Consider the following 26,468-nt stretch of genomic DNA (forward strand, 5'->3'; position numbering starts at 1 on the left):
TCTATGTCATTGCATCGCATTCTGCCATTGTCTCGGTTTGCGTGCCCGTGTGCACGCACTTCGAGGCACTTCATTTTCATCTACCGGCCTCTTATGTGAGTGTGGCTGAGGCTCTCTCATGTTAGTATAAGTCCATGTTGCATTCTATATGCCATTTTTGTCATTGCATCGCATTCTGCCATTGCCTCGGTTTGCGTGCCCGTGTGCACGCACTTCGAGGCACTTCATTTTCATCTACCGGCCTCTTATGTGAGTGTGGCTGAGGCTCTCTCATGTTAGTATAAGTCCATGTTGCATTCTATATGCCATTTTTGCCATATTGCATCGCATTCTGCCATTGCCTCGGTTTGCGTGCCCGTGTGCACGCACTTCGAGGCACTTCATTTTCATCTACCGGCCTCTTATGTGAGTGTGGCTGAGGCTCTCTCATGTTAGTATAAGTCCATGTTGCATTCTATATGCCATTTTTGCCATATTGCATTGCATATGCCATTGCCTCGGTTTGCGTGCCCGTGTGCACGCACTTCGAGGCACTTCATCTTCGCCTATCGGCTTCTTATGTGAGTGTGACTGAGGCTCTCTCATGTTAGTATAAGTCCATGTTACATTTTCCATGCCATTTTAGCCATATTGCATTGCGTATGCCATCGCCTCGGTTTGCGTGCCCTATGCACGCATTTCGAGACGTCTCATTTTTACAGCATAGTGCATGCTAGGTTGTATCTTAGATCGCATTCTGTCATTTTCTTGATTTGCGTGCCCCGTGTGCACGCATTTCGAGGCATCTCATTTTTACAGCATAGTGCATGCTAGGTTGTATCTTAGATCGCATTCTGTCATTTTCTCGGTTTGCGTGCCCGTGTGCACGCATTTCGAGGCATCTCATTTTTATAGCATTGTGCATGCTAGGTTGTATCTTAGATCGCATTCTGTCATTTTCTCAGTTTGCGTGCCTGTGTGCACACATTTCGAGGCATCTCATTTTTACAGCATAGTGCATGCTAGGTTGTATCTTAGATCGCATTCTGTCATTTTCTCGGTTTGCGTGCCCGTGTGCACGCATTTCGAGTCATCTCATTTTTATAGCATTGTGCATGCTAGGTTGTATCTTAGATCGCATTCTGTCATTTTCTCGGTTTGCGTGCCCGTGTGCACGCATTTCGAGGCATCTCATTTTTATCGCATAGTGCATGCTAGGTTGTATCTTAGATCGCATTTTGTCATTTTCTCGGTTTGCGTGCCCGTGTGCACGCATTTCGAGGCATCTCATTTTCATAGCATTGTGTATGTTAGGATTGTATCTTAGTCGCATTTCATGCATATCATGCATATTGTATCGTGTTCGGGATAGGAGTTAGCCCGGGCACGGGAAACGAGGTGCATTTCGTACTCCGAGTGACGGAATGTGTCTCAATTCCCCAGTCACCGACACTCCGGATCATCCATGATGGAGTTAGGTTTTGTTGTGTTTTCATGTGCATTCATCCTACATTAAATTGTGCAATTCGACTCCTCGGCCATCATGCCTCGGTATGCATGATTGGTGGCACGAGGATCGAGGCATGCATATATTTGTGAAAATACATTGCTATGCCCCTTTCCTGCTCTCTGTTGCAGCAAAATGAAGAATCAGCAACTTTTCGGAGCTTGGCATGCTTTCCAAGAATAACTGCTAAACAGAGGCTAATTGGGGCATCCCGGTGGATTTCCGCGCAAGACAACCCGGACATGCATCATCCATCAGAAGCAAGGCAGTCCCTGGCTTGCATGCCAGTTTTATTTATTTTCTTAGTTAATTTGTTAATTAATTAGGAATTTGTATATTATTTGGACTGTAATATTCGGACTGTAATATTCTTTTATTTGGGACTGTATTATTTATTCGGACCCTCTGCGCGAGGGCACAACTGTAATAAGTGTGCGTGTGTGTGTTGTATGTCTTCCAACCCCACGTCTTTCTCCCTTTTATTTATCCGCTTTTGATGGTTAGATTAGGGCATGTTTAAATTAGCATACAGTATGACAGCATGTTTGCATTCATTCATCTGTATTGCATGCACCGGGCACAGCGCATCATACTAACTGTATTTGTATTTCAATTCCAAGTTGAATACATGTTAGCTGTAGCATTTCATATGCCATGTTTAGAATAGCCGAGCCTACTATAGTTGCATTTTTGCATGTGTTGCATTAGGCATTTCTGTATACTTAGGATCATGCATGATTTCTAATGTAGTTCCTGTTTTGGCTTGGAGTACTCGGTAAGTTTTGTGCTTTAGCATCCTTGCATGCGTGTGAGTGAATGTCATGATAGCATGCTTACCATGAGGCTATTTGCTTATGTGATATAACTGCCTGAATGCCTGTGGGTGAAGGCTGGGTTATCTGGATTGGAACAAATCATTAACTGTGAGTTTTAAGCCCACTAGATAGTGGCAAAACCATCTTTTCTTAAGCCCACCTGAGGGTGGCAAAATCTGCATTTCAAGCCTACTTGCGAGTAGCAAACCATCTTTCAAATAAACAAACATGAAATGTTTTGTTCCAATTCAGGCGACCCGGTCTATACTTGTATGCTGTGCGCATCACATAGTAACCTAGGCTAATAACCGGATTAAGGACACACAAAGTTTTCAAAAACAGATATCATGGTTAGTAGAGGCCGGTCTATGACCGGGTGAGCGGGGGTGCTCACGAAGTGACCTTCCCCAATCGTACCCAAGTTCCTGAGCCGAGGCAACTTTGGTGATGACGGACACGTGGCCTTTTGGCACCGAGTCAGGGTTTCCTAAATTTCCCAAAACAAAATATTTAGGTGGCGACTCTGTATCTGGCAAAGCAGTCCATGTTTGGCACTTCTTTCAAAAATCTATTTTCTCAAAACGATTTGCCGGATTCGGACTCTTTGGTTCAGATTTAGAACCGTGACTACTAAGTCGAGTCCGAGCTGTAGCGAGGTCCCCCGCGGGCTTGTTACAGTTTCTGGCGACTCTGCTGGGGATTTAGAGAACTTGACTCGAACTCGTGATATCTCTTTTTGACTACACTTGTGTGATTCTTTGCATTGCATTTTCATTGGTGCGCCTAGGACACCGTGTTTGCCATCTGCTATTCCTGAACGGTTTGCTGGAGGCTTGTCTTGTCAAGGCATGACCATAAGGCTGATCGGTTGTGGGCTCTGCCAGTATGGGAACACAAACCCCGGTTTTACTGGGGCACCCTCTTTGACCATTCGACCTAGTGCATATTCGGATCCATAGTGACCATTCCAAATTATGACAGGTTGCTTACCCGTTTATAGGTTGTTTGAAACCGCTGCGTGCGTAGTGAAACCCTAGCTCCTGACAAAATAGGACAGGGAAACCCTACCCCAACATAGGGGTGTTTTGGCTCTCACTTATCTGTTATGTGCTTTAGAGTGCGTCTCTACAGGAATGCATGTATCAGTATATGAGTTTGGGCATTAGGCCTGCGGGCATCAGTTCAGTATTGTCAATATCAGGCCTGCGGGCATCAGTTCAGTATTGTCAATATCAGGCCTGCAGGCATCAGTTCAGTATTGTCAGTATCAGGCCTGCGGGCATCAGTTCAGTACATGAGTTTGGGTATCAGGCCTGCGGGCATCAGCCAGTATTTGAGAATTAGTTATCTGTGGATATCAGATTCTGTTTTAGGGGACAGTGATACAGGGATAATAATCAGTGTTTGAGGACAGTGTGTATTCAGCTTATTGACTGTGTGTTGATTATGCCCGACTGTGTGTCATGCATTTTATTTTAAGCTGTTATGCTGTCCGTTTATCTGTTTATTTATTTCCTTTTCGCTTTATTTATCTTTTGCTAGGCCAGTTTTAGCACAATTGCTTCCAACCCAGCAGGCATTCCCCAAGCACTTTGGACACGAGGTCGTCGACTCCATCGATCTCAGGATCTAATCGACGGACAGCCAGTGTTCCATTCTCTACCCCCTGTTACCAGAAGGAAGCAGAAAAAGCGCAGTGTATCTGAACAAAGATCACCAGAACAGTGGTTTCCCCCATCAGTGGACAGTCGGATTGAGATCCCCATTGAGACAGATCTGCCAGTAATTCAGATAGATCAAAACCGTATGACGGCACCAACAGGAGTTGAGGAAATGATGCGCCAAATGCAGGAAACCATGCGGGCCATGCAGCAGGATGCCGTTCGCCGAGATGAACTCGCTAAGCAACAGGCCGAAATTATGACCCAGCAGGCTGAGCTGATTACCAGACTGCAACAGCAGAATACAGCATCTGCTTCACAACAAATTCCTCCTCCGGCGAGGGCTCCATTACCTGAGCAGACACCTGTTGTTCAGAACGCTCCTCCAAACACCCAGAATACTGTGCCGACTATCCAGAACTTGCAAGAGGACACGAATCTTCCAACGGGGCCAGCTCCGCCCCCGCTTCCGCCACAATTGTCCAAGGTCCATACACCCAATCACCCGGACTCTCCCTTCGAGGTCGAGGTTGATCATACAGCTCTGAAATTAAGCAAACTGGAGAAGCTCTTCAAGAAATCCCAAGGGGTCAAGGCTATGCCGGATATCGAAGACGGATATACCGAGGAGGCCGTAACACTCCCCGATAGGTTCAAAATGCCACAAATCGACCGCTTTGACGGGTCCGGCGACCCCATGGTCCATCTCCGACTGTTTGCAGACATCTTGCGGCCAATGGGCCTAACACGACCACAGAAGCTTTCACTATTCGGCCGAACCCTGTCGGGTGTGGCCGCCCACTGGTACGCAAAGTTACAAGATGAAGTGAAAAAGAATTGGGATGAAATGGCTAAGGCCTTTGTCGCGCAATATTCGTACAACACTCAGATCGAGATCACAACTCGTGATCTTGAAACGACAAGGCAAGAGCCCGAGGAAACTTTCTCGGACTTTGTGATCCGATGGAGGGCAAAGGCATCAATGATGACTTTAAGGCCCACTGACAAAGATCAAATCGGGATGATTGTGCGCAATCTCCACCCAAAGTTGATGCAGAGAATGATTGTAGTCCCCTTCCCTACTTTCGCAGATTTACATGAGATGGGGGTGCAAATCGAAGACGCAATGAAACAAGGTCTGTTTGACCACGACAGGGAACAACCGAGGAGGACCTTCAACCGTAACAACAATGCGGGCCCGAGTGGCGCTGCAAATACGAGAGCCTCGGAAGTTAGTGTGGTCACCACCACTCCCCCTCCCCCTCCAAGGCCCATGGCTGCCACACCCTTCTCCGGCGCGTCCGGAAGCAACACACAGACCAACAGATTCCAACCGCGAGGCCAAAGAACCTTTACCCCACTATATATGCCCCTAACCAAAGTTCTGGGAATATTGATTAGGAAAAAACATTTAAAACCCCTGGAGCCCAAGCCACTACCGAGTCCACTCCCCCCCTCTTATGACCCAGCAAAGTACTGCGCGTATCACCAACAACACGGTCACGACACCGACCGTTGTTACAGATTGCGTCATGAGATCCAAGATCTTATTGACAAACAGGTGATCGCGCCTCCTGATAAACCCAATGTCACAACCAACACTCTCCCACCACATAACCAAGCTCCTCCTCCCAATAGAATCAATTTTATCCAGACTGGGGTCGCATCTTACGATCCTAGTGTCTATATCACGCCCACCCACCTACCCAAGCCGGAGGTGCTCCTCCCCGATTGCACTGACTTTTTGTGCATGGTGGACATCTCCAAAACCCAACCAGAACCGATGGTGGTGACCGTCGAAGACGGGGCAGGGCAGATTTTGGGAGAGAATGAGATTGTTGAATCCGGGACTGGACAGAATTTTGCTGGGGGAGCCTATGATCCAAGCGAGTATATCCTATCAACGAGCCGAATTGGGCTAGGTATAGAATTGCCAGAGACAGGAGAGCTATGCATGATCCGGGGGGATGGATCTAGGCTATGGGCAGATGATCTGACAGCCGTAGAGGAGGACTTTGCCAACTTGCAATTTTTCGATGACCAGGAACTGGGGGATGCGTCAATCAACTGGTACGATTATGAGGAATCGGCAGAGGCCACTGGATGGCTCGAGGATCAACCAGATGCAGTGGGGGAAGCCCAACCAGAACAGAGCCCGGCAGGGGCAGAAATATCAGTTGTGGCCGGAATGGCCGAAAGTCAAGTTGTATCGCCAGAGAGCGCCGGTGCTAAGAATTCCGCTCGAGATTTGGGCATTATGGATACGGGAATTGTTGAACAAACAGCTGTACTAATGCAGCTGGAACGAGAAAAGTTTGAGGAGACTGAGAGAATTAGGAAAGCTAAAGGCCCTGAGGGGACTGAAAGTGCTGTGTGCACGAAGATAGAGAATGCTGTGAGCATGTTGACAGGGAATACTGCGAGTGCAACTAAACCGGAGCCAGACAGGTGTCTGTTGGCTGCCGACGGAATGTGGTGGGAAGACGATGACTTATGTCTTGCCCACACGGATGAACACTGGGGAAATAATCAATCGAATGACACTTGGTACCTCGATGAGGTTGACCACATGACGATAAGTGGGCGGTACTTCAAACCCCCACACCTGGACCAACCCGAGGCATCCGGGAAGGGCAGAGAAGCGGAGAAACAGAAGGAGAAGCAGATTGAAGATGAAGCTGTGCTGAAACAGTTAAAAAAGATACAAGCAGACATCTCCATCTGGGGACTGCTAATGGCATCCCGAGTACATAGGGAAGCTGTCCTATCTGCTATGGACAAATCCAAACTCTCCATAGACACCACCCCTGAACAGCTGGTTGGGCTGGTTTTTCCGGGAGGAGGTTCCCCGGCATTAACCTTTTCAGACAAGGAGCTACCGCCTGAGGGCACAAATCATAACAAACCTCTCTATATTTCTGTGGAATGTAGAGATAAGTGGATACCGGTGGTACTTGTTCATACCGAGTCTGCGATTAATGTCTGCCCGACCAGAACGGCATATGCAATCGGGTTAAAACCCGCGGACTTCGTCCCAACTACCCAAGTGATCAGAGCATACGACAATACCAGCAGAGAAGTGATGGGGACTGTTAAAATTCAAACCAAGGTTGGTCCAGGACAACAGAGCATCGAATTTCATATCTTGGACGTTCCCGCAACCTTTAACCTACTTTTGGGGCGACCGTGGTTGCACCAGGTCAAAGCAGTCTCTTCCACTCTACATCAGATGCTAAAGTACCCTCACGAGAAAGGGGTAGCGATCGTTTTTGGGAATTCATCAATCCACCCACCGCCGGAAGTGTCCACACCTATCTTGGAGATCGAGCACGGCACGGAGGATGTGTTTTTATCGGGGTTCACTTTGGCGGAGGCCCGAATTGTGCAAAATGTCATGGCTGTGAATGAGGGTATGTACGTTAGTGCTCAATCTATCTACCTCATGAACAAGCTAAAACATACTCCCGGGATGGGATTAGGGAGAAGCGGCCGGAAGGGCGTCTCAGTGTTGGCCGAAGTGCCACACAACCCTCACGCCTTTGGACTGGGTTATCTGCCCACCAAAGAGGACTGGGTGAGGAAAGGGAAAGAAATGGCCGGAAGGGCCAGAGCAAAGAAGGCTGGGAAGCCATTTGAGTTAATGCATAGGCTCATCTGGGGTACCCTAAACGGACGCTTCGTCTGGGAGGGGGAAGATTTTCCATTCTGCGGCTTCCCGGAGCCATGGCTAAACGCGGAGGAGAAGCGCGTGCCTGGTTTTGAAATCTTCTTCGACATACAATTATCTGGGGATGACGTTGCCGAAGCACAGACAGACCCGCCAACTGAGGTTGAGCAGTGTGAAGCAGTGGATCCTGAGAGCACAGAGCTTGAAATGGGGGTAGCACTGGCGTGTCTACTATCAGATCCTCTGATCGGCCAAGAGTGCTTGGGGGATAACTCTTCGGTTTCTATGATTGGAGATGAAATAGCTGCAGGCTTTCCAGCGCCGATCTTGGATGCATCTATTGCACCTTCTCTCATCTGGCAATATGAAGAAGGCTTTTTATCTAGCAGCTCTAGGTCAGGTAGTGAGCCGGAATCTGATTCCACCGAATCTTGTGTGTCGGAATCAGATTCCAGCTCGACTGAGTCTAAGTCCGGTATTCCTGGGGGTGATAACCCGGATGCCACAGTCCTGTCTAGGTCGTCTTTTTCATTTTCTTTTGAGTCTGTTGTAACTGAGGAATCTGACGGCTTGGAAATATTTAATGAGAATGATGTGGATGTGGTTTCTGAGTATTTTTCTGTGCCTTTGATTTATTGCTTAAATCAGGATTTTCAAAATTTTGATGAAAACAACAAGGGAGAAATTCCCCCGATTTTGCAACGATTAATTGATCAAGAGCAGGAAAGATTTGTTAAACCTTTAATGGATGAAATCACTACTGTGAATGTTGGTACTGAGAAGGACCCGCGGCTGGTCCAGATCGGGTCCACGTTGTCTTCGGAGGAGCGCGAGCGCTTAGTCGCTTTATTAAAAGATTTCAAAGATGTTTTCGTGTGGTCCTACGAAGACATGCCTGGAATCGATCCTGAGATTGTACAGCACCGGATCCCTCTTGTTCCCGAGGCCCGCCCTGTCAAACAGAAACTCAGAAGGATTCGCCCGGACTGGGCTCTCAAAATTAAGGAAGAGGTCACCAAGCAAATTGACGCAGGGTTCCTGCTGGTATCTGAATACCCAACTTGGTTGGCCAATATTGTTCTGGTGCCAAAGAAGGATGGCAGAATTCGGGTCTGTGTAGACTTCAGAGATTTGAACAGGGCCAGTCCGAAGGACGACTTTCCCTTGCCACACATTGATGAATTGGTGGATTTCACGGCAGGACACGCCTTGCTTTCGTTTATGGATGGTTTCTCAGGCTATAATCAGATAGTAATGGCACCCGAAGACCGGGAGAAGACTGCGTTCACTACCCCGTGGGGTACATATTGTTATAGAGTGATGCCATTCGGGTTGAAAAATGCTGGAGCTACATATCAACGGGCAGCAACTACAATATTGCATGATATGATCCATAAAGAGGTCGAGGTGTATGTGGACGACATGATTGTCAAGTCCAAAGAAAGAGAGGGCCACTACACCGCCTTACAAAAATTCTTTCAAAGGATCAGAGAGTTTCGGATGCGATTGAATCCCCAGAAGTGCACGTTTGGTGTTACAGCAGGGAAGATGCTAGGGTTTCTGATTACACAAAGGGGCATCGAGGTCGACCCTTCCAAAATCAAGGCCATCTTAGAAATGCCGCCACCAAGGACTGAAAAGGAGGTGCGAGGCTTCCTAGGTAAAGTGCAATTCATAAGACGGTTTATTTCTAAATTAACCTTGACTTGTGAACCACTTTTTGGTCTCCTGAAGAAAGGAAAGAAATTCCAATGGGATGGCCGATGTCAAGCAGCTTTTGAGCAGATCAAAGAGTATCTACAGAACCCGCCCGTGTTGTCACCACCAGAGCCGGGGAGACCGTTGATATTGTATCTTTCGGTAACTGAGACTACCATGGGTTGCATGCTCGCGCAGGAGTCAGAAGACAAAGTGGAAAGGGCCATCTACTATCTGAGCAAAAAGATGCTGGATTACGAGAACCGCTATACACCGCTGGAGAAGGCTTGTTTGGCCTTGGTATGGGCAACCAGGAAGCTGCGGCACTACCTGTTAGCTCACTCTGTAATGTTGGTTTCGCGTTTGGATCCCATCAAATATCTTTTCGAGAAACCAGCACTTACGGGTAGGCTAGCTCGTTGGCTGCTGTTGCTCTCCGAATTTGATTTGAAGTATGTAACGCGCAAGTCAGTAAAAGGGAGAGCGGTAGCGGAGTTCCTTGCCGACCACCCGGTTGAGGGGGATGAAGCGGTTGAGTATCTATTCCCAGATGAAGCCATTCTGCACGTCGAAGATGGAACTTGGACGATGTACTTTGACGGAGCGTCAAACCAGTATGGGTATGGGATAGAGGTGTTGCTGTTAGCGCCTGACGATTCCCGTATCCCTTTAGCATTCAAGCTCCAGTTCAAAGTCTCGAACAATGAGGCAGAGTATGAGGGCATGTATTGCTGGCCTGGAAGCAGCCCTAGAACTAGGGGCAAGACGGTTGGACGTCATTGGGGACTCGAACCTTGTTGTGTCTCAAGCAAAAGGAGATTGGAAAGTCAAGGAGGAAAGGATGATAATTTACCACCAAACCTTGGATTTGTTAATTCCTCGATTTGAGAAGCTAAATTTCACCCACCTCGTAAGAGAGAACAACAGATTCGCAGATTCACTGGCAACTCTATCTTCTATGATAGACATCCCGTCCGGAGTCCGGATGCGTCCAGTCATTATTGATCAAAAGTTTACGCCAGCATACGAGTCGATTTCCGCCATAGATGAGGTTCAAGACGGCAACCCCTGGTATTACGACATCTGGAACTTCTTGGAAAAGGAGACATATCCACCAGGGGCAAATGCCAAGGATAAGAGGGCCATCAGAAGAATGGCTGCTCAGTTCATTATCTGCGGGGGTAAGCTGTACAAAAGGGGTCATCTGGGAATGCATAAGCTCTGTGTAGAAGCTGAAGAGTCGAAACGCCTGATGGAAGCCATCCATGGGGGGGAGTGCGGCGCACACATGAATGGAGTAATGTTGGCCAGAAAGATCCTCAGACAGGGCTACTACTGGTCAACCATGGAGGAGGATTGTATTAGTTTTGTTCGGCGATGCCACAAGTGTCAAATTCATGCAAACCTCATGAACATCCCGCCGTCAAAGCTGTACAACATGACTTCCCCATGGCCTTTTTCAGTCGGGGGAATTGATGTGATCGGAGCTGTTACCCCGAAAGGGTCAAACGGGCATGAGTTTATCCTAGTAGCGATAGATTATTTCACAAAGTGGGTCGAGGCCCAATCATACGCGGTGTTGAAGGCGTCGCACGTCGCAAAGTTCATCAGAAACAACATCATCTGTCGCTACGGGGTGCCAAACGAGTTAATTTCAGATAATGGTTCCCACTTCAAGAAAGAAGTGATAGACTTGTTGGAGAAATACAATGTGGCTTTCCATAAGTCATCTACATACCGGCCGCAAATCAACGGAGCGGTTGAGGCCGCCAACAAGAATATCAAGCATATACTGCAGAAGATGGTGGGGACCTACCGGGATTGGCCAGACAAGCTGCCATTTGCTCTGTGGGGCTACAGGACTTCAATCAGAACTTCTACTGGAGCAACTCCATATTCATTGGTCTATGGAATGGAGGCTGTTCTACCCATCGAGATTGAGGTTCCGTCGTTACGAGTATTGGCTGAATGCCAAATAGCCGAAGCAGATTGGCAGCAAAGCAGATTTGAAGAACTCATGCTCTTTGATGAAAGAAGACTGAAAGCACTGTACCACATCCAAGGCTATCAACGCAGAATTGCCCGGGCTTTCAACAAGAAGGTTAAGTCCAGGAATCTGAAAGAAGGAGATTTGGTGCTCAAAGACAACCGAGCTCCCATCCACGACCCAAGGGGCAAGTTCAAACCCAATTGGACTGGTCCTTACATCATCAAAGCTATCTGGTCAGGTGGAGCTGTGGTTCTGATGGATCTAGATGGCTTGGAGTTCTCAAAACCGATCAATATGGACAAGTTGAAGAAATATTACCCTTGAGAGGCTCGCTAGGCCGAAAACCCGAAAGGGCGACCTAGGCAAAAGTCAGAGCACAAAAAATTGGAAAATATAAAAACTGAGCTCACAAGGTTGAAAACCCGCAAAGGGCGGCGTTGGCAAAAGTTAGAGCGCAAAAGGAGAGTGAAAATACTCGAGTGAACCTAAGCCTGAACTACGTAAGGCTTGATTCCCATCTTTGGGATACGTAGGCAACTTCACCTTGAAGTTCAGCCATAAACTTTTCCCCGATCAACTCTGTCCATTTCGATCATCTCAGTCATCTTTATCCATCAGCATTTATCGCGATCTCCGGTACAGTGCTGTTCAAACTAGGGGCAACTTTCCGCTGCTGCGACGGTGCAAAGTTACTCAGACAAGGGGCAACTTTCCGTTGCCATGAAGTGCCGCATTGTTCTTCAGACTAGGGGCAACTTTCCAGTTGCAGGGATCTGGGGTTGTGCATCTCAGTGACAGATCTTCGGCGTGTCCAGTTCTGACCCACATCGAAAATAGTTTTGAAAAGTTTTAATAAAAGTCGACTTTGTTCAAATTAATCTTTTTACGACTTAGACCATTTTTGGACCAAAGCGGAAAATTTTCAGTACCACAACTTTCAATTTCATTGATTTCAAAACTGAGTTCCCCTACTCTTGCATTACAATCGAGGTTGCTTTCTTAGTACATTCATAAAGAAAACTTGAAAATGCTAAATAAGCAATAAATTTGGGGCATAGTTGAATCAAGTATCTCTGCGTCCCCTCCCAGAGCTGGACGAAGCATCTGATGCCAAGCTAGGCCCAACCTGTGCCTCCTCATTAAGCCAATCCAAGCACTCGTCGGACAAAGTGCAACTGAAAGCAGAAGCAGGGGCCAGGAGCTCTCTAGTCCTCCATGCTATGGCATATCGGGCAAGTTGTGCACCCCAGACCGGGAAAGCGGCTGGATACTCAATCCCCTCCGGTGGGCAGGTCTGATCATGACCAAACTGACGCAGGAACCGGAATGGAAAATAGAATACGCAGTGGGTTAGACCAATCAATTGGATCCCAATCAGCCGAGACATACTATAGCTCATTGCCGGGAGGTTGAGCCAAGGACAACGCCAAGCAATGCCGTCTGCGGACAAATTGCACATCCAATCGAACCACCACCTTTCGTCAAGAGCATTGACTAGGCGCTGCCGAAAGAAGTAGCCTCGAGCTGAATAAGCCAGGCAAGAGTCCACAACCTGCAACTTGTCCATTAACCATACCTAGGGGAGGGATGGAAAACCATACCTAGGGGAGGGATGGAAAATGAGAGAATAAAGAACAGAGAGATGTACGATGAGAGAAAAGTAAGACAAGGGTTTTTTGAGAAAAACCGAGCCTGAGGGTCGAGTGATCTGAGCAAATATATATGTGAGGTCGGGTGGGAAACATTACCTGCAGCAGCAGTGGACTCCCGGCAAACCTAGTCGCCTCCCGGCGATAGACAGAATCTAAACCCATCAGCGTCTCAGCCAAGGTCATGGCAATACATCTCTTTCCTTCTCTCAAGCCTTGGGCGACGTCAATCAGGCGAATGCTAGCCCCGCCGAAGCCCGAGGAAAGGAGAAAGTGAGACAACAAACATAAGCAGAGGGCGTGTTGCCGGAAACCCTGCCAATAGTGGTTGCTGCGGTCACCGGCGTCGGAAAAACGATGGATCAAGCCGAGGATGTCCAGTTCCCCACTGCAGATCAGAGATCGAGCGTCATGCGCCGTGAGCCCACACATCCGCCCTAAAGCCTGAGCATGGCCAAAACGGAGCTGGGGCAAGATCACTTCAGAGCATTCAGACTCCATCAAAACCTGAAAATCTTCGAAAGTGGGACACATCTCTTGGCCGCCAAAGCTAAAAACATTCGTCACTGGATTCCAGAACCTTGCCGCGGCATGGAGAAAAGGGAGCTGTAGCGGAGTACGGCTCAGCGTGAATAGTGCATTCAAACCGAAACCCCGGAAGTTCAGCTTTTCCGAGCCATCTAGAGAAGAGATCCAAGATGTCAGATTTTCCGCGAGAAACGCCTCCATCTTTGTGTAAAACTAAGGTGAAATGAATGTTCCCGAAGTTGAGGCTTTTATAGGAGGAAAAACACTATACACGGGGACACGTGTCAAAAACCAGGTGGCTGCAGGAATAAGTGGCCGGCCGGCCACCTTTTCTGGCTGGCCAGCCATTCTCTTTTTCAAAAATGGCCGGCCAGCTGTCTCTCTCCACAAAATTGGCCGGCCGGCTCCCAAAGGTGGCCGGCAATGCTGCAGTGTATCCCCTTGGCCCTGTTTTACTCTTCAAGGGAAAGTTCCAAGCATTTCCATGCAACGGGAGAGTCAAAGGCCTTCATTTCCCTCTGCTTCGGATACGTTCCGGTGCCCAGATCGTCAGAAGTACACTCTGTTGTTGTTTTGTTTATCGAGTTGTTGTTTTGATTATCGAGTTGTTGTTTTGCTTATCGAGTTGTTTGTCGAGCGGACGTGTTTCGTGTTTTCGAGTCATTGTTCTCTGTTTAAACAATCTTTGTTTAAAGTCTTGTTTATTTGCGTTGTCAACGTTGTTGCATTTTGTTTATCGAGTTGTAAACTTGCTAAAGGTTCTGTTATATCTTAGTAAGTTGAGTCGCTTAGTTTGTTGCGTCGGTTCACTACCTGACTTGGTGATTACACAATGCACATTCCGATTCAATTTCATTTTTGTGCAAAATAAAATGATGCGATACGATGCTAAAAGTTTGAAATACAAACACCTTTTCAAAAGCTGTTTCATTCCATCATGCTTTACAACAAACAAAGGTACAAGTTTTACAAAAAATAAAACTGCCTAACAATGTGCAAAGTGCTACAAACTACTAGCAAAAAGAAAAATAAAAGCAGGAAATAGCAACATCAATGTCCTCGGGAGCGGGAACGAGAAGCACTCCTCATCCTCTTCTGCGGGACAACCTCTGCACCATCATCATTATCTGAGTCGGAGCTGTCATCCTCAGGATCCCCCTCAGCCTCACCTCTGTTCCCCGAACCAAGACCGGAGCCCCCTCCTCAGCAGATGTCTCTGACTGATGGTCGGTAGCCTCCTCCTCCTCCTCAGCATCCTCCTCCTCCTCATCAGGCTCCGCCTCTACAACGTGAGCCCTGCATCTGCGGACAGGCCCTCCTCGAGCTCCTCGAAAAAGGTCTAGATGGCCCGGCTCCTCGGAAGGGCCGGGATGGCCCGCCCCCTGAAAAGGCCCGGGTGACCCAACTCCCTGAAAAGGCCTAGATGGCCCAGCTCCCCAAGGAGGCCCAGGTGGCCTGGCCTGCGGCTGACCGGACCATGAAGGCATCTGAAAACAAAAAGTTCAATTCAAATACATCAGTCCAAATATATACATCAGATGCAGATACAAGCAAAGGCTACGTGAAGTGGGTGCATGTAAATGCAGTGTCCAAGTGGGGTGTGTGTCAGATGTGCTCTACACAAGTAGTCTATCGTTGCAGTAGAAATCAACATGTCATCAGAAGTATGATAAATGCCAGAAAACTGAAGGGTACCTGAATGCCCGCGACAGACAACTGTGCCTCCCTACGCAGGACCATGCCCACGAGTGTGGCCACCAGTCCAACCACCTCCTCCATGTACCCTCGCGGTGGCTGCAAATATGAGCTCATAATCATCAGTGAACAAAAGAATGTCTAAACATCTGAATGATGAATGAAAAACAGTGGAGCATACCAGCGGTGAGTCAGGATCAATGGCGTATCGATCACTGGGCATCGGAGGCTCTAGCGGGATCGGGGTCGGAGAGATAGCCCCATACTGCCACGCCATCAACTCAGTCGGCATATCTGGCCATCCAGGATGAGGATAAGTAGACGGAACCGGAGGAACCGGTCTACCCCCACCTCTAGATGTACCAACCCTACTAGTAGAAGGGGCGTCTGCAGCCCGAGCTCGGGCCTGGCCCGAGGATGACATACCGGCAGGCCTCGTCATCGGGGTGCGAGCTCCCGTCAATGGAGGCATCAAATATATGTGATGGTAAGTGGCGTAGTCCCCCTCCTCAAGATATAGTAAAGCATCGCTACCCAGCATAGCGCCGACTACCTCCGAGTAAGAGAGCCTGTCAGTAGTCCGCATACTGACTGGGGGTACTGCGGGAGGATCCTGAGAAAGATACCCTCATACCTGACGCAGAAAGCGTTCCCCCAGGAACCATGCCCTGCCAACCGGCCCTTCGAGCAGGACCCTATACTGGGAGATGTCCGACCCTCCGGTATACTGAAGTCGGAGACCATCACCCAGGGGCGCCCAAGGCTGCCATGAGATCTGCGGATGATAAATGCATAAACCAATCAGAAATCGGGAATATACAGAGCAAATCAAAGATGAAAATGAAAGGAACTGAAAGTTCTGAAGTACCTCCGAATGCCGCACATTGTCAAAATACTGTCGCAAGTAAATAAGGGTCTCTCGGGGTCTCGGCCGGTGCGGGCCCTCGAACACTAGTGAGTATGGGGTCATGGGAAGCCCTGCCACCTCCAACTCTGGGGCTAATGCTGGGAAGTATACATAGACCCATAGCTGAGAAAAGCAGTGCAGAATGTAAGTACGAAATGCTGAGAGCAAAATACAGACTGTAAAAGTGCGCTGTGAGTGCAATGTACAAGTAATGAAGAGCAGAAATGTAAATCAAGGGGACAGAAAAGTACCTCCCAGGCTCTGCAGTAGCCGCCAAGTAAATCTCCCCGCCCGCGGGAGGTCGCGCTCATATAAAAGTAAAGGGTAGCCAGGCCGGCGACACCCCAGTCATATCGATGGACCTGTGATAGGTCAACCAGAGCGCTCAGCAGGTATAGCCCGACTGTGTTCCCTCTATCGGCGAACAGGGTAGTCCCGAAGAGGAACATAAGGAAACCACGGGCGTACTGCTCCGTCTCCTCAGGAGTCTCGGGCACCATCTCCGCCCGCCGAAAGTGGGAAGAGAACCAAGTGTATCGGACTCTCCCAGAAACCCTGTCAACAGGCGGACGAGCCCCCAATAGATACATCCAGGCGGCCTCCCACTCGCCCATATCCTCATCATAGGGGATGGGCCAACCTCCTATGTCTAAGCCAGTCAACACAGCGAAGTCTAGAGGCGTCATGGTCATGTCCCCGGTAGCAGAGAAATGAAAGGAGTTGGTGGTGTCCCACCATCTCTCTACCAAGGCTGCCATCAAAGTCCTCCTGGCGGAACAACGTGACAACCCGACGCAGAAGGGCCCGAACCCTGCCAAGTCTACCAAATCTCGGACACCCTCCGGGAGCTCAGCGTACCAGTCCCGCGCGGCGGTGGAACCATATCCCCGTACACTGCGAGAACCAATCTGCATTCAGAATGAATACATCTGTCAATAATGAAATGAAATGGGCTGTGTGCCGATGAAATGAAATGGGCTGTGTGCCAATGAAATGAACTGGGCTGCGTGCCAATGGAATGGAATGGGCTATGTGCCGATGAAGTGAAATAAGCTGCATACAAATAAAATGAAGTAGCCGTGTGTTCAGAAGTGAAGTGTACGAACTGTGTGTTCAGTATAATCAACTTTCAATCAGTGTCGGCTGCGTGTTCACTATTTCTAATCTGGGCTGCGTGTTCAGAAAATTTAAAGTTTGGGTTGCGTGTTCAACTTTCAATCAGTGTGGGCTGCGTGTTCACTATTCTAATCTGGGCTGCGTGTTCGGAAAATTTAAAGTTTGGGCTGCGTGTTCAACTTTCTATCAGTGTGGGCTGCGTGTTCACTATTCTAATCTGGGCTGCGTGTTCAAAAAATTTAAAGTTTGGGCTGCGTGTTCAACTTTCAATCAGTGTGGGCCGCGTGTTCACTATTCTAATCTGGGTTGCGTGTTCAGAAAATTTAAAGTTTGGGCTGCGTGTTCAACTTTCAATCAGTGTGGGCTGCGTGTTCACTATTCTAATCTGGGCTGCGTGTTCAGAAAATTTAAAGTTTGGGCTGCGTGTTCAACTTTCTATCAGTGTGGGCTGCGTGTTCACTATTCTAATCTGGGCTGCGTGTTCAGAAAATTTAAAGTTTGGGCTGCGTGTTCAACTTTCTATCAGTGTGGGCTGCGTGTTCACTATTCTAATTTGGGCTGCGTGTTCAGAAAATTTAAAGTTTGGGCTGCGTGTTCAACTTTCAATCAGTGTGGGCTGCGTGTTCACTATTCTAATCTGGGCTGTGTGTTCAAAAAATTTAAATTTTGGGCTGCGTGTTCAACTTTCAACTAGTGTGGGCTGCGTGTTCACTATTTCTAATCTGGGCTGCGTGTTCAGAAAATTTAAAGTTTGGGCTGCGTGTTCGACTTTCAACTAGTGTGGGCTGCGTGTTCACTATTCTAATCTGGGCTGCGTGTTCAGAAAATTTAAAGTTTGGGCTGCGTGTTCAACTTTCAATCAGTGTGGGCTGCGTGTTCACTATTTAATCTGGGCTGCGTGTTCAGAAAATTTAAAGTTTGGGCTGCGTGTTCAACTTTCTATCAGTATGGGCTGCGTGTTCACTGTTCTAATCTGGGCTGCGTGTTCAGAAAATTTAAAGTGTGGGTTGTGTATTCACTTTCGAATTCGGGCTGTGTGTTCGACAAATCAGTGTTTGAGCCGTGTGTTCGCCTCTTAACTAACGTGTACTGTGCGTTCACAATTAATTAATGAGCCAAGTGTTCAGAAATTCGAGTGTTTAAACTACGTGTTCAGGATGCAAGCAAAGTACTATGTCGTAAGCTAAACTGCATGTTCAAGCATGGCAAAGGTGCTGAAATGTACGAAAAATACAGAAAATGAAGTAAATACCTCTCGGGCCTCATGAGAGAGGTGATGCTCTGGCTCTCAGAGAAGCAGATCCCCGGGTGCTCGCTCGCCAAAGCTAGTGAAGTGACAGAAGACGGCACGAGGGAGGACATGTGCTGGCGGATTGTACCTCCCGGGAATAAAAGGTCGGGTCCTCGGGGGCAAAGTCATAGGATCAAAATCGTCTCCGGCACCTGGAAAACCTCCGCCGTGGGGAGAATTACCCGCCATTTTCAAAGAATCTGCAAAAGGAGCAAAAATGAGCGAAAATGAGCCAAAATTGGAAAAAGTCAACAAAAGTCAACTCTCGGGAAATGAAAAAGTCAACAAAAGTCAACTCTCGAGAAAATCTTCCAAATATTGAGACAAACTTACCTCAAGTGGCGAAAATGAGAAAAGAAGCTCCGAAACCGAAATTTAATCGCTTCAAAGTGTTTAAAACTGAATGTTTTTACGGAAACAACTTGCGTGGGGCGTTGGAAAACGCGTATGGAACTCAGATTTGGACAAGAAAGTGTTGTAGGAGGCAAGAGAGGAAGAAATCTCGGCTGCATTATATAGGCTCCAAATCTTGGGATGAAGGAGCATGAAAAGGGAGGTGAAAAGACCAAACTGCCCTCGGATTTGGGCATATGGCCGGCCGGCCACCTTTTCTAGCCGGCCAGCCATTTCCTTTTTGGAAAACCGGTCGGCCAGCTATTTGCTTTTTGGAAAACCGGTTGGCCACCTCCCCCTTCCCATATAACCGGCCGGCCATGTCCCTCACAGGCTCACCTAGCTCCCTGCAAATTTTGAGGAAGATCGGAGTTCCCGGGACCTGAAAAAGTTTAAGAAAAGTACACTTCCAGTCGCGAAATAGCTCCGCCGGGACTTCAGCTTCAAGTTCTGACATATGTCTCATCATCATTCATCGAAATCGAAGTATATCCTTTTTGAATGAGTTGTAGCCTTTCCGGGAAGCGGATCGGAGGCCGTGATCGAATTACCTTCGCCGAAACACGCATTTCCGTGCTCGTTACTTCATGACAAATGAACACCCTGATTTATGCTCGTTTTGCACTATCATGCACATAACTTGCATTCTCATGAGCATACTCACATTTTTATGCACATTTCTTGATATTGGAATACCTCTATGTTTGAGCATACGTTGTCACGCATGTTCCACTCTTGCATTGCGATGCATTCACTTACCGGCGCTGCGTGTGTCAAACTTTCGGAATCACATTAAATATATGTTATTAGCATATTGTGCTTGTTGAATTTCTCTCTTTTGCAGGCACGATATTGTATGTACGGTTCAATTGAGGCTGGTGCGACCAGACGAATCGCGCAGGTATCGTATCTTCTCCAAGTGAGACGTGGCGGGGATTGAATAATCCTCCGCATTCTAAACTGCATGAAATGTAGTTGTTGCTTTGCATTCTTGCTTAAAACTGTTGCATCTATTTGTGAATACTTGCTTCATTACAGCTTGCTGCATTTGCATGATCATTGAGTTATGTCTGGCTTCTTGCATGTCGCTTTGCATTTTGCCCCCCTGCCTGCGGGCCTGCCCGCGGGCACATTTCTGTTTATCTTGTACGTTTGTCTAAGTCTTCGGCCTTGTCAAAAATGGGTCGTCTCTGGGCTTTGACATTCACTCCCGTCACTTGTGACTTCCGAGTTCTGTCAAAGAGGGGCAACTGTAGACACCCCATTTTTGACCGACCTTAAGACCCAGACGTCACTGATTGAGCGCTTGGTGATGTTGCATAATGTGCTCGTTCAAAAGTTTCAGAGTTGCGGCCGTGAGCCCTGCCTCCGGACTTCCGAACCCACTTTTGTACTTCGCCTCGGTTTGCGAACCAGGCTCAGTTTTCTTTATTTCTTTTCCTGAGGGAAGGGAGAGGTCCCGTAGACCATCTCTCAATGTCCGTAGGCTACATTTCGTGGTCGTAGGCCATTTTGCCCATTTCGGAGTCCGGTTTCCGATTTTTCGGAATCGTTGGCCGTGTGCCTCGGTTCGGGACCGCCTAACCATCTCCGTTTGTTCTGATTTTTGGCAGACTTCCTATTTTCTCCCTTTTGAGGGACACTGGGGTCGGAGAAACCCACTTCGTGGCCGAATGCCACTTTCGGTGCCTAACAACCCATTTTCGGGTCCTCGAACTGCGCGTTTTGGCCCCCGAACATTCGTTTTGCAACGGTTTTTGTTCATTTTTGGCAGGTACCTCTATTTTATCACCGGGGAGGTCACTGGAGGGTGGAAGGCCAGTAATTGTTGCAGCAACCAGTTATACATCCTCCGACGCCCTCCGACGCCCGTTTTTCACACTTCCGGGCTAATGTTGAACACCTTGGGGTCACATTCTTGAACTTTGAACCACATATTTGTGATGTACACACATGGGAGGATCGTAAAAGTTGGTGGCCGGCCAGTAATTACACTTGACCCTTTTGAACCCCTCCTTCCGGGCTAATGTTGAACACCTTGGGGCCATCTTCTTGAACTTTGAACCACATATTTGTGATGTACACACTTGGGAGGACCCTAAAAAATGGTGGCCGGCCAGTAATTACACTTGACTCTTTTGAACCCCTCTTTCCGAGCTAATGTTGAACACCCTTGAGCCACTTTCTTGGACTTTTAACCACAGGGTTGTGATGTACACACATGGGAGGACACCATCATGTGGTGGCCGGCCACTAAATCAGCTTGACCCTTTTGACCCCTAGCCGGCCGGCTAGGGGGTGTGGCCGGCCGACCACCTGCAACCAAAATAACTGGCCGGCCGAGATCCCCACACTGTTCACTTTACAGCTGTATAGCTTTATCCCCCAGAAAATATCAATATCCGGGGGATATTTTGTGGGGGAAAGTTGCCCTCATTTTCCCCCACCTTTACACCCCCTTTTTGGCCCTTATAACCAGCTGGTGGCATCACATTTAGGGGTTAGAAAATTGGTTCTTCAAGCCTCAAGATCCATATCTCCCTCCATCCTTCTCATTTTCCTAAAAAACCATAAGTCCTACACCTTGTTTTCTTCATCACCACCAAGCTCTACCATCACCACTTCATTTCCAGCAACAAGGAGGGCTTCTCAAAGGCTAAAGGAGCTGCAAATTGGTCCAAGAAGCAACAAAAGCTTTAGTCTTCAAGGGTGAGTGACATTTCACCTCTTTTGGCCCTTTTTCTTGATCCATTTATAAGCCCTATATGCTTTTTGTTTCAAGCTCCGGCCCTAACTGGAAGTGGCCCTCTTTTGAGCTCATTTTTACTTTTCATTAAGGACTCAACCCTGTTTGAGCCCTCCATGATGCACTTGCTTCATTAATCCTCTTATATGTCATAATCTTGCATGCTATTTTTGGCCCATGAGTAATCTGTTTTTGAGCATGATGTAATCTGTGAATGTGCGTATTTTGGGCCCTTATTCAACATTGTTGAAGGGCCCCTCACCATTTGATGCCTCCATGTGCCACTTGTAGTTATATCCCTTATTTGGCCCCCATTTTTGCATAAATTGGCAGCCCCCCTTGCTTTTGTTTTTGGCCATTTTACAGGCCTAGAGATAGTCTTATTTTGGCCTATACTTCATGTTTCATTAACATTTTTTTTCTGTTTGGTGATTATTTTGTATACTTCATGTTATAGCACCTTTTGAGCCTCAATCTTGTGCCTTTTTTTTAGCATGTTTGTATATTGATTTGAGGTTTTCCATATACTGTAAACATTCATATTTTTGGTCCCTCTTCAATGTTGTAGAAGGAAATTTTTCATTTTGGATTTTGCTTATATCACTTGCTTCATTACCCCTCTCTTGGCCCCTATTCTTGCATGCCATTTTTGTCCTACCTATGCTTGCTGTTTGGCCATGTTTATAACTGTGAGAGTGCCTTTTTTGGGACTGCCTAGCTTCTGTCTTTGCATTACATGTCCATATCGTGCATGTTTGGCATAGCTATAGGCCATTTCGGGTGCCTAAATTCGCATTTCGGGACTATTCCATGCATTTGGTGTCATTTCGCCTCATTTCGGGACTGTTTTACCCCATATTTCATTGCTGAAATTCTATTAGAATGATTGCTTTCCATTTCTATGTCATTGCATCGCATTCTGCCATTGCCTCGGTTTGCGTGACCGTGTGCACGCACTTCGAGGCACTTAATTTTCATCTACCGGCCTCTTATGTGAGTGTGGCTGAGGCTCTCTCATGTTAGTATAAGTCCATGTTGCATTCTATATGCCATTTTTGCCATATTGCATCGCATTCTGCCATTGCCTCGGTTTACGTGCCCGTGTGCACGCACTTCGAGGCACTTCATTTTCATCTACCGGCCTCTTATGTGAGTGTGGTTGACGCTCTCTCATGTTAGTATAAGTCCATGTTGCATTCTATATGCCATTTTTGCCATATTGCATTGCATATGCCATTGTCTCGGTTTGCGTGCCCGTGTGCACGCACTTCGAGGCACTTCATCTTCGTCTATCGGCTTCTTATGTGAGTGTGGCTGAGGCTCTCTCATGTTAGTATAAGTCCATGTTACATTTTTCATGCCATTTTAGCCATATTGCATTGCGTATGCCATCGCCTCGGTTTGCGTGCCCTATGCACGCATTTCGAGACGTCTCATTTTTACAGCATAGTGCATGCTAGGTTGTATCTTAGATCGCATTCTGTCATTTTCTTGATTTGCGTGCCCCGTGTGCACGCATTTCGAGGCATCTCATTTTTACAGCATAGTGCATGCTAGGTTGTATCTTAGATCGCATTCTGTCATTTTCTCGGTTTGCGTGCCCGTGTGCACGCATTTCGAGGCATCTCATTTTTACAGCATAGTGCATGCTAGGTTGTATCTTAGATCGCATTCTGTCATTTTCTCGGTTTGCGTGCCCGTGTGCACGCATTTCGAGGCATCTCATTTTTATAGCATTGTGCATGCTAGGTTGTATCTTAGATCGCATTCTGTCATTTTCTCGATTTGCGTGCCCGTGTGCACGCATTTCGAGGCATCTCATTTTTATCGCATAGTGCATGCTAGGTTGTATCTTAGATCGCATTTTGTCATTTTCTCGGTTTGCGTGCCCGTGTGCACGCATTTCGAGGCATCTCATTTTCATAGCATTGTGTATGTTAGGATTGTATCTTAGTCGCATTTCATGCATATCATGCATATTGTATCGTGTTCGGGATAGGAGTTAGCCCGGGCACGGGAAACGAGGTGCATTTCGTACTCCGAGTGACGGAATGTGTCTCAATTCCCCAGTCACCGACACTCCGGATCATCCATGATGGAGTTAGGTTTTGTTGTGTTTTCATGTGCATTCATCCTACATTAAATTGTGCAATTCGACTCCTCGGCCATCATGCCTCGGTATGCGTGATTGGTGGCACGAGGATCGAGGCATGCATATATTTGTGAAAATACATTGCTATGCCCCTTTCCTGCTCTCTGTTGCAGCAAAATGAAGAATCAGCAACTTTTCGGAGCTTGGCATGCTTTCCAAGAATAACTGCTAAACAGAGGCTAATTGGGGCATCCCGGTGGATTTCCGCGCAAGACAACCCGGACATGCATCATCCATCAGAAGCAAGGCAGTCCCTGGCTTGCATGCCAGTTTTATTTATTTTCTTAGTTGATTTGTTAATTAATTAGGAATTTGTATATTATTTGGACTGTAATATTCGGACTGTAATATTCTTTTATTTGGGACTGTATTATTTATTCGGACCCTCTGCGCGAGGGCACAACTGTAATAAGTGTGCGTGTGTGTGTTGTATGTCTTCCAACCCCACGTCTTTCTCCCTTTTATTTATCCGCTTTTGATGGTTAGATTAGGGCATGTTTAAATTAGCATACAGTATGACAGCATGTTTGCATTCATTCATCTGTATTGCATGCACCGGGCACAGCGCATCATACTAACTGTATTTGTATTTCAATTCCAAGTTGAATACATGTTAGCTGTAGCATTTCATATGCCATGTTTAGAATAGCCGAGCCTACTATAGTTGCATTTTTGCATGTGTTGCATTAGGCATTTCTGTATACTTAGGATCATGCATGATTTCTAATGTAGTTCCTGTTTTGGCTTGGAGTACTCGGTAAGTTTTGTGCTTTAGCATCCTTGCATGCGTGTGAGTGAATGCCATGATAGCATGCTTACCATGAGGCTATTTGCTTATGTGATATAACTGCCTGAATGCCTGTGGGTGAAGGTTGGGTTATCTGGATTGGAACAAATCATTAACTGTGAGTTTTAAGCCCACTAGATAGTGGCAAAACCATCTTTTCTTAAGCCCACCTGAGGGTGGCAAAATCTGCATTTCAAGCCTACTTGCGAGTAGCAAACCATCTTTCAAATAAACAAACATGAAATGTTTTGTTCCAATTCAGGCGACCCGGTCTATACTTGTATGCTGTGCGCATCACATAGTAACCTAGGCTAATAACCGGATTAAGGACACACAAAGTTTTCAAAAATAGATATCATGGTTAGTAGAGGCCGGTCTATGACCGGGCGAGCGGGGGTGCTCACGAAGTGACCTTCCCCAATTGTACCCAAGTTCCCGAGCCGAGGCAACTTTGGTGATGACGGACACGTGGCCTTTTGGCACCGAGTCAGGGTTTCCTAAATTTCCCAAAACAAAATATTTAGGTGGCGACTCTGTATCTGGCAAAGCAGTCCATGTTTGGCACTTCTTTCAAAAATCTATTTTCTCAAAACGATTTGCCGGATTCGGACTCTTTGGTTCAGATTTAGAACCGTGACTACTAAGTCGAGTCCGAGCTGTAGCGAGGTCCCCCGCGGGCTTGTTACAATGTGGCAGTGTCATGCCAACTCATGTCCGAGTGGGAGATGTTAGAATTTGGGCGCCCATGTGGCATGACCCTCAGAACCTTTTGATCCTGAACCTTTTGAACCTTATCCAAATGGGTTTTGAATTTGAATTCAAACCTATTTGGATAGCCACTCAGGATATATATCTATCATATCATGATATGGATAGATGATATAGATATCAGATATTATCTCATATAACAAATATGGATAAATGAGATAAATAGATTATATATCTGATATATGGGATATGGGTGATTAAAAAGTGGAAAAATAACGTATGTTTGAGTTTTTCCCATATACTGACTCTCTCCCAAAAAATAACGATCAAAGCCATTTGCACTGTGGTTTGTGTGGGTGATATTCACTATTGTAATATCACCCCATTGCTGGGTTGATTGACTAGATTCAGGAAGCACGTGATTTACCCACGAGATCCTTCAATTCAGACTCTGTTTGAAAGGTATGACCATAATTTTCATTCCGTTGCGTTATACTTTGCTTACATTGACATCTAACCAGTTTGTGCATTTGTTATCTGCAGATCACCTAGCAGCCCTGGGCACCCCTGGGAGGAGATATCCGGTTTTGGTTCCATGGGAGGTGGGCCACTTCTCGATATAGGATTTTATTTGAGGGTCCAGTTGGTGGGGCCTGGTTTCTAGGGGATCGCTTCATGCGTCACACGATGGGAAACCCTGATCAAAGTATCCCTACAGCACCTCCAGACGACAAGCGATCCACAGAGAGACTCACTCCCCGGGAGGTCGAGGAGCTCATGTTGGGCACTGATGTAGTTCTATTGCTGGAGGAGGGAGATTACGCGACCTATCGCCATACGTACTTGATGCCTCCACTGTCAGGTATCCGTACTCCCACACGGAGCAGAGCTGCTGATATCCCTTCGAGTCGAGACCGGGTCGCAGATACCCCTTCGACTAGTAGGGCCGGCACATCGAGAGGTGGGGCTGGACCGATTCCCCCGACTTACCATCATGCTGGCTGGCCAGATCTCCCGACCGAGCTGACAGGCTGGCGGTATGGGACGTCTTACTCGATTCCATTAGAGCCTCCATTGCCTGATCATCGATACGTCAGTGACCCTGACTCGCCACCGGTATGCTTTACAGTTTTGATGTAACATTCAGCTATTTAGACATTCATTCATTCACTGATGACT

The 26,468-nt window shown here is 47.2% G+C and overlaps 1 protein-coding gene across 1 annotated transcript in view; it reads right to left on the reverse strand.

Moving 5' to 3' along the window:
- Nucleotides 1–15,775, reverse strand: part of LOC145821984 (uncharacterized) — a 70,379-nt gene extending 54,604 nt beyond the window's left edge. Inside the window, exons 1-3 of the mRNA XM_082918552.1 lie at nt 15,371–15,775; nt 15,190–15,288; nt 14,805–14,981 (exon numbers count right to left, since the gene is read on the reverse strand). Coding sequence (XP_082774678.1) covers nt 14,805–14,981; nt 15,190–15,288; nt 15,371–15,775 — 681 coding nt within the window. The remainder of the gene's footprint in view (nt 1–14,804; nt 14,982–15,189; nt 15,289–15,370) is intronic.
- Nucleotides 15,776–26,468: the final 10,693 nt, after the last annotated feature.

This window comes from Camellia sinensis, chromosome 3, assembly GCF_055761805.1.
Source record: "Camellia sinensis isolate YWXY chromosome 3, ASM5576180v1, whole genome shotgun sequence".
Taxonomy (NCBI): Eukaryota; Viridiplantae; Streptophyta; class Magnoliopsida; order Ericales; family Theaceae; genus Camellia; species Camellia sinensis.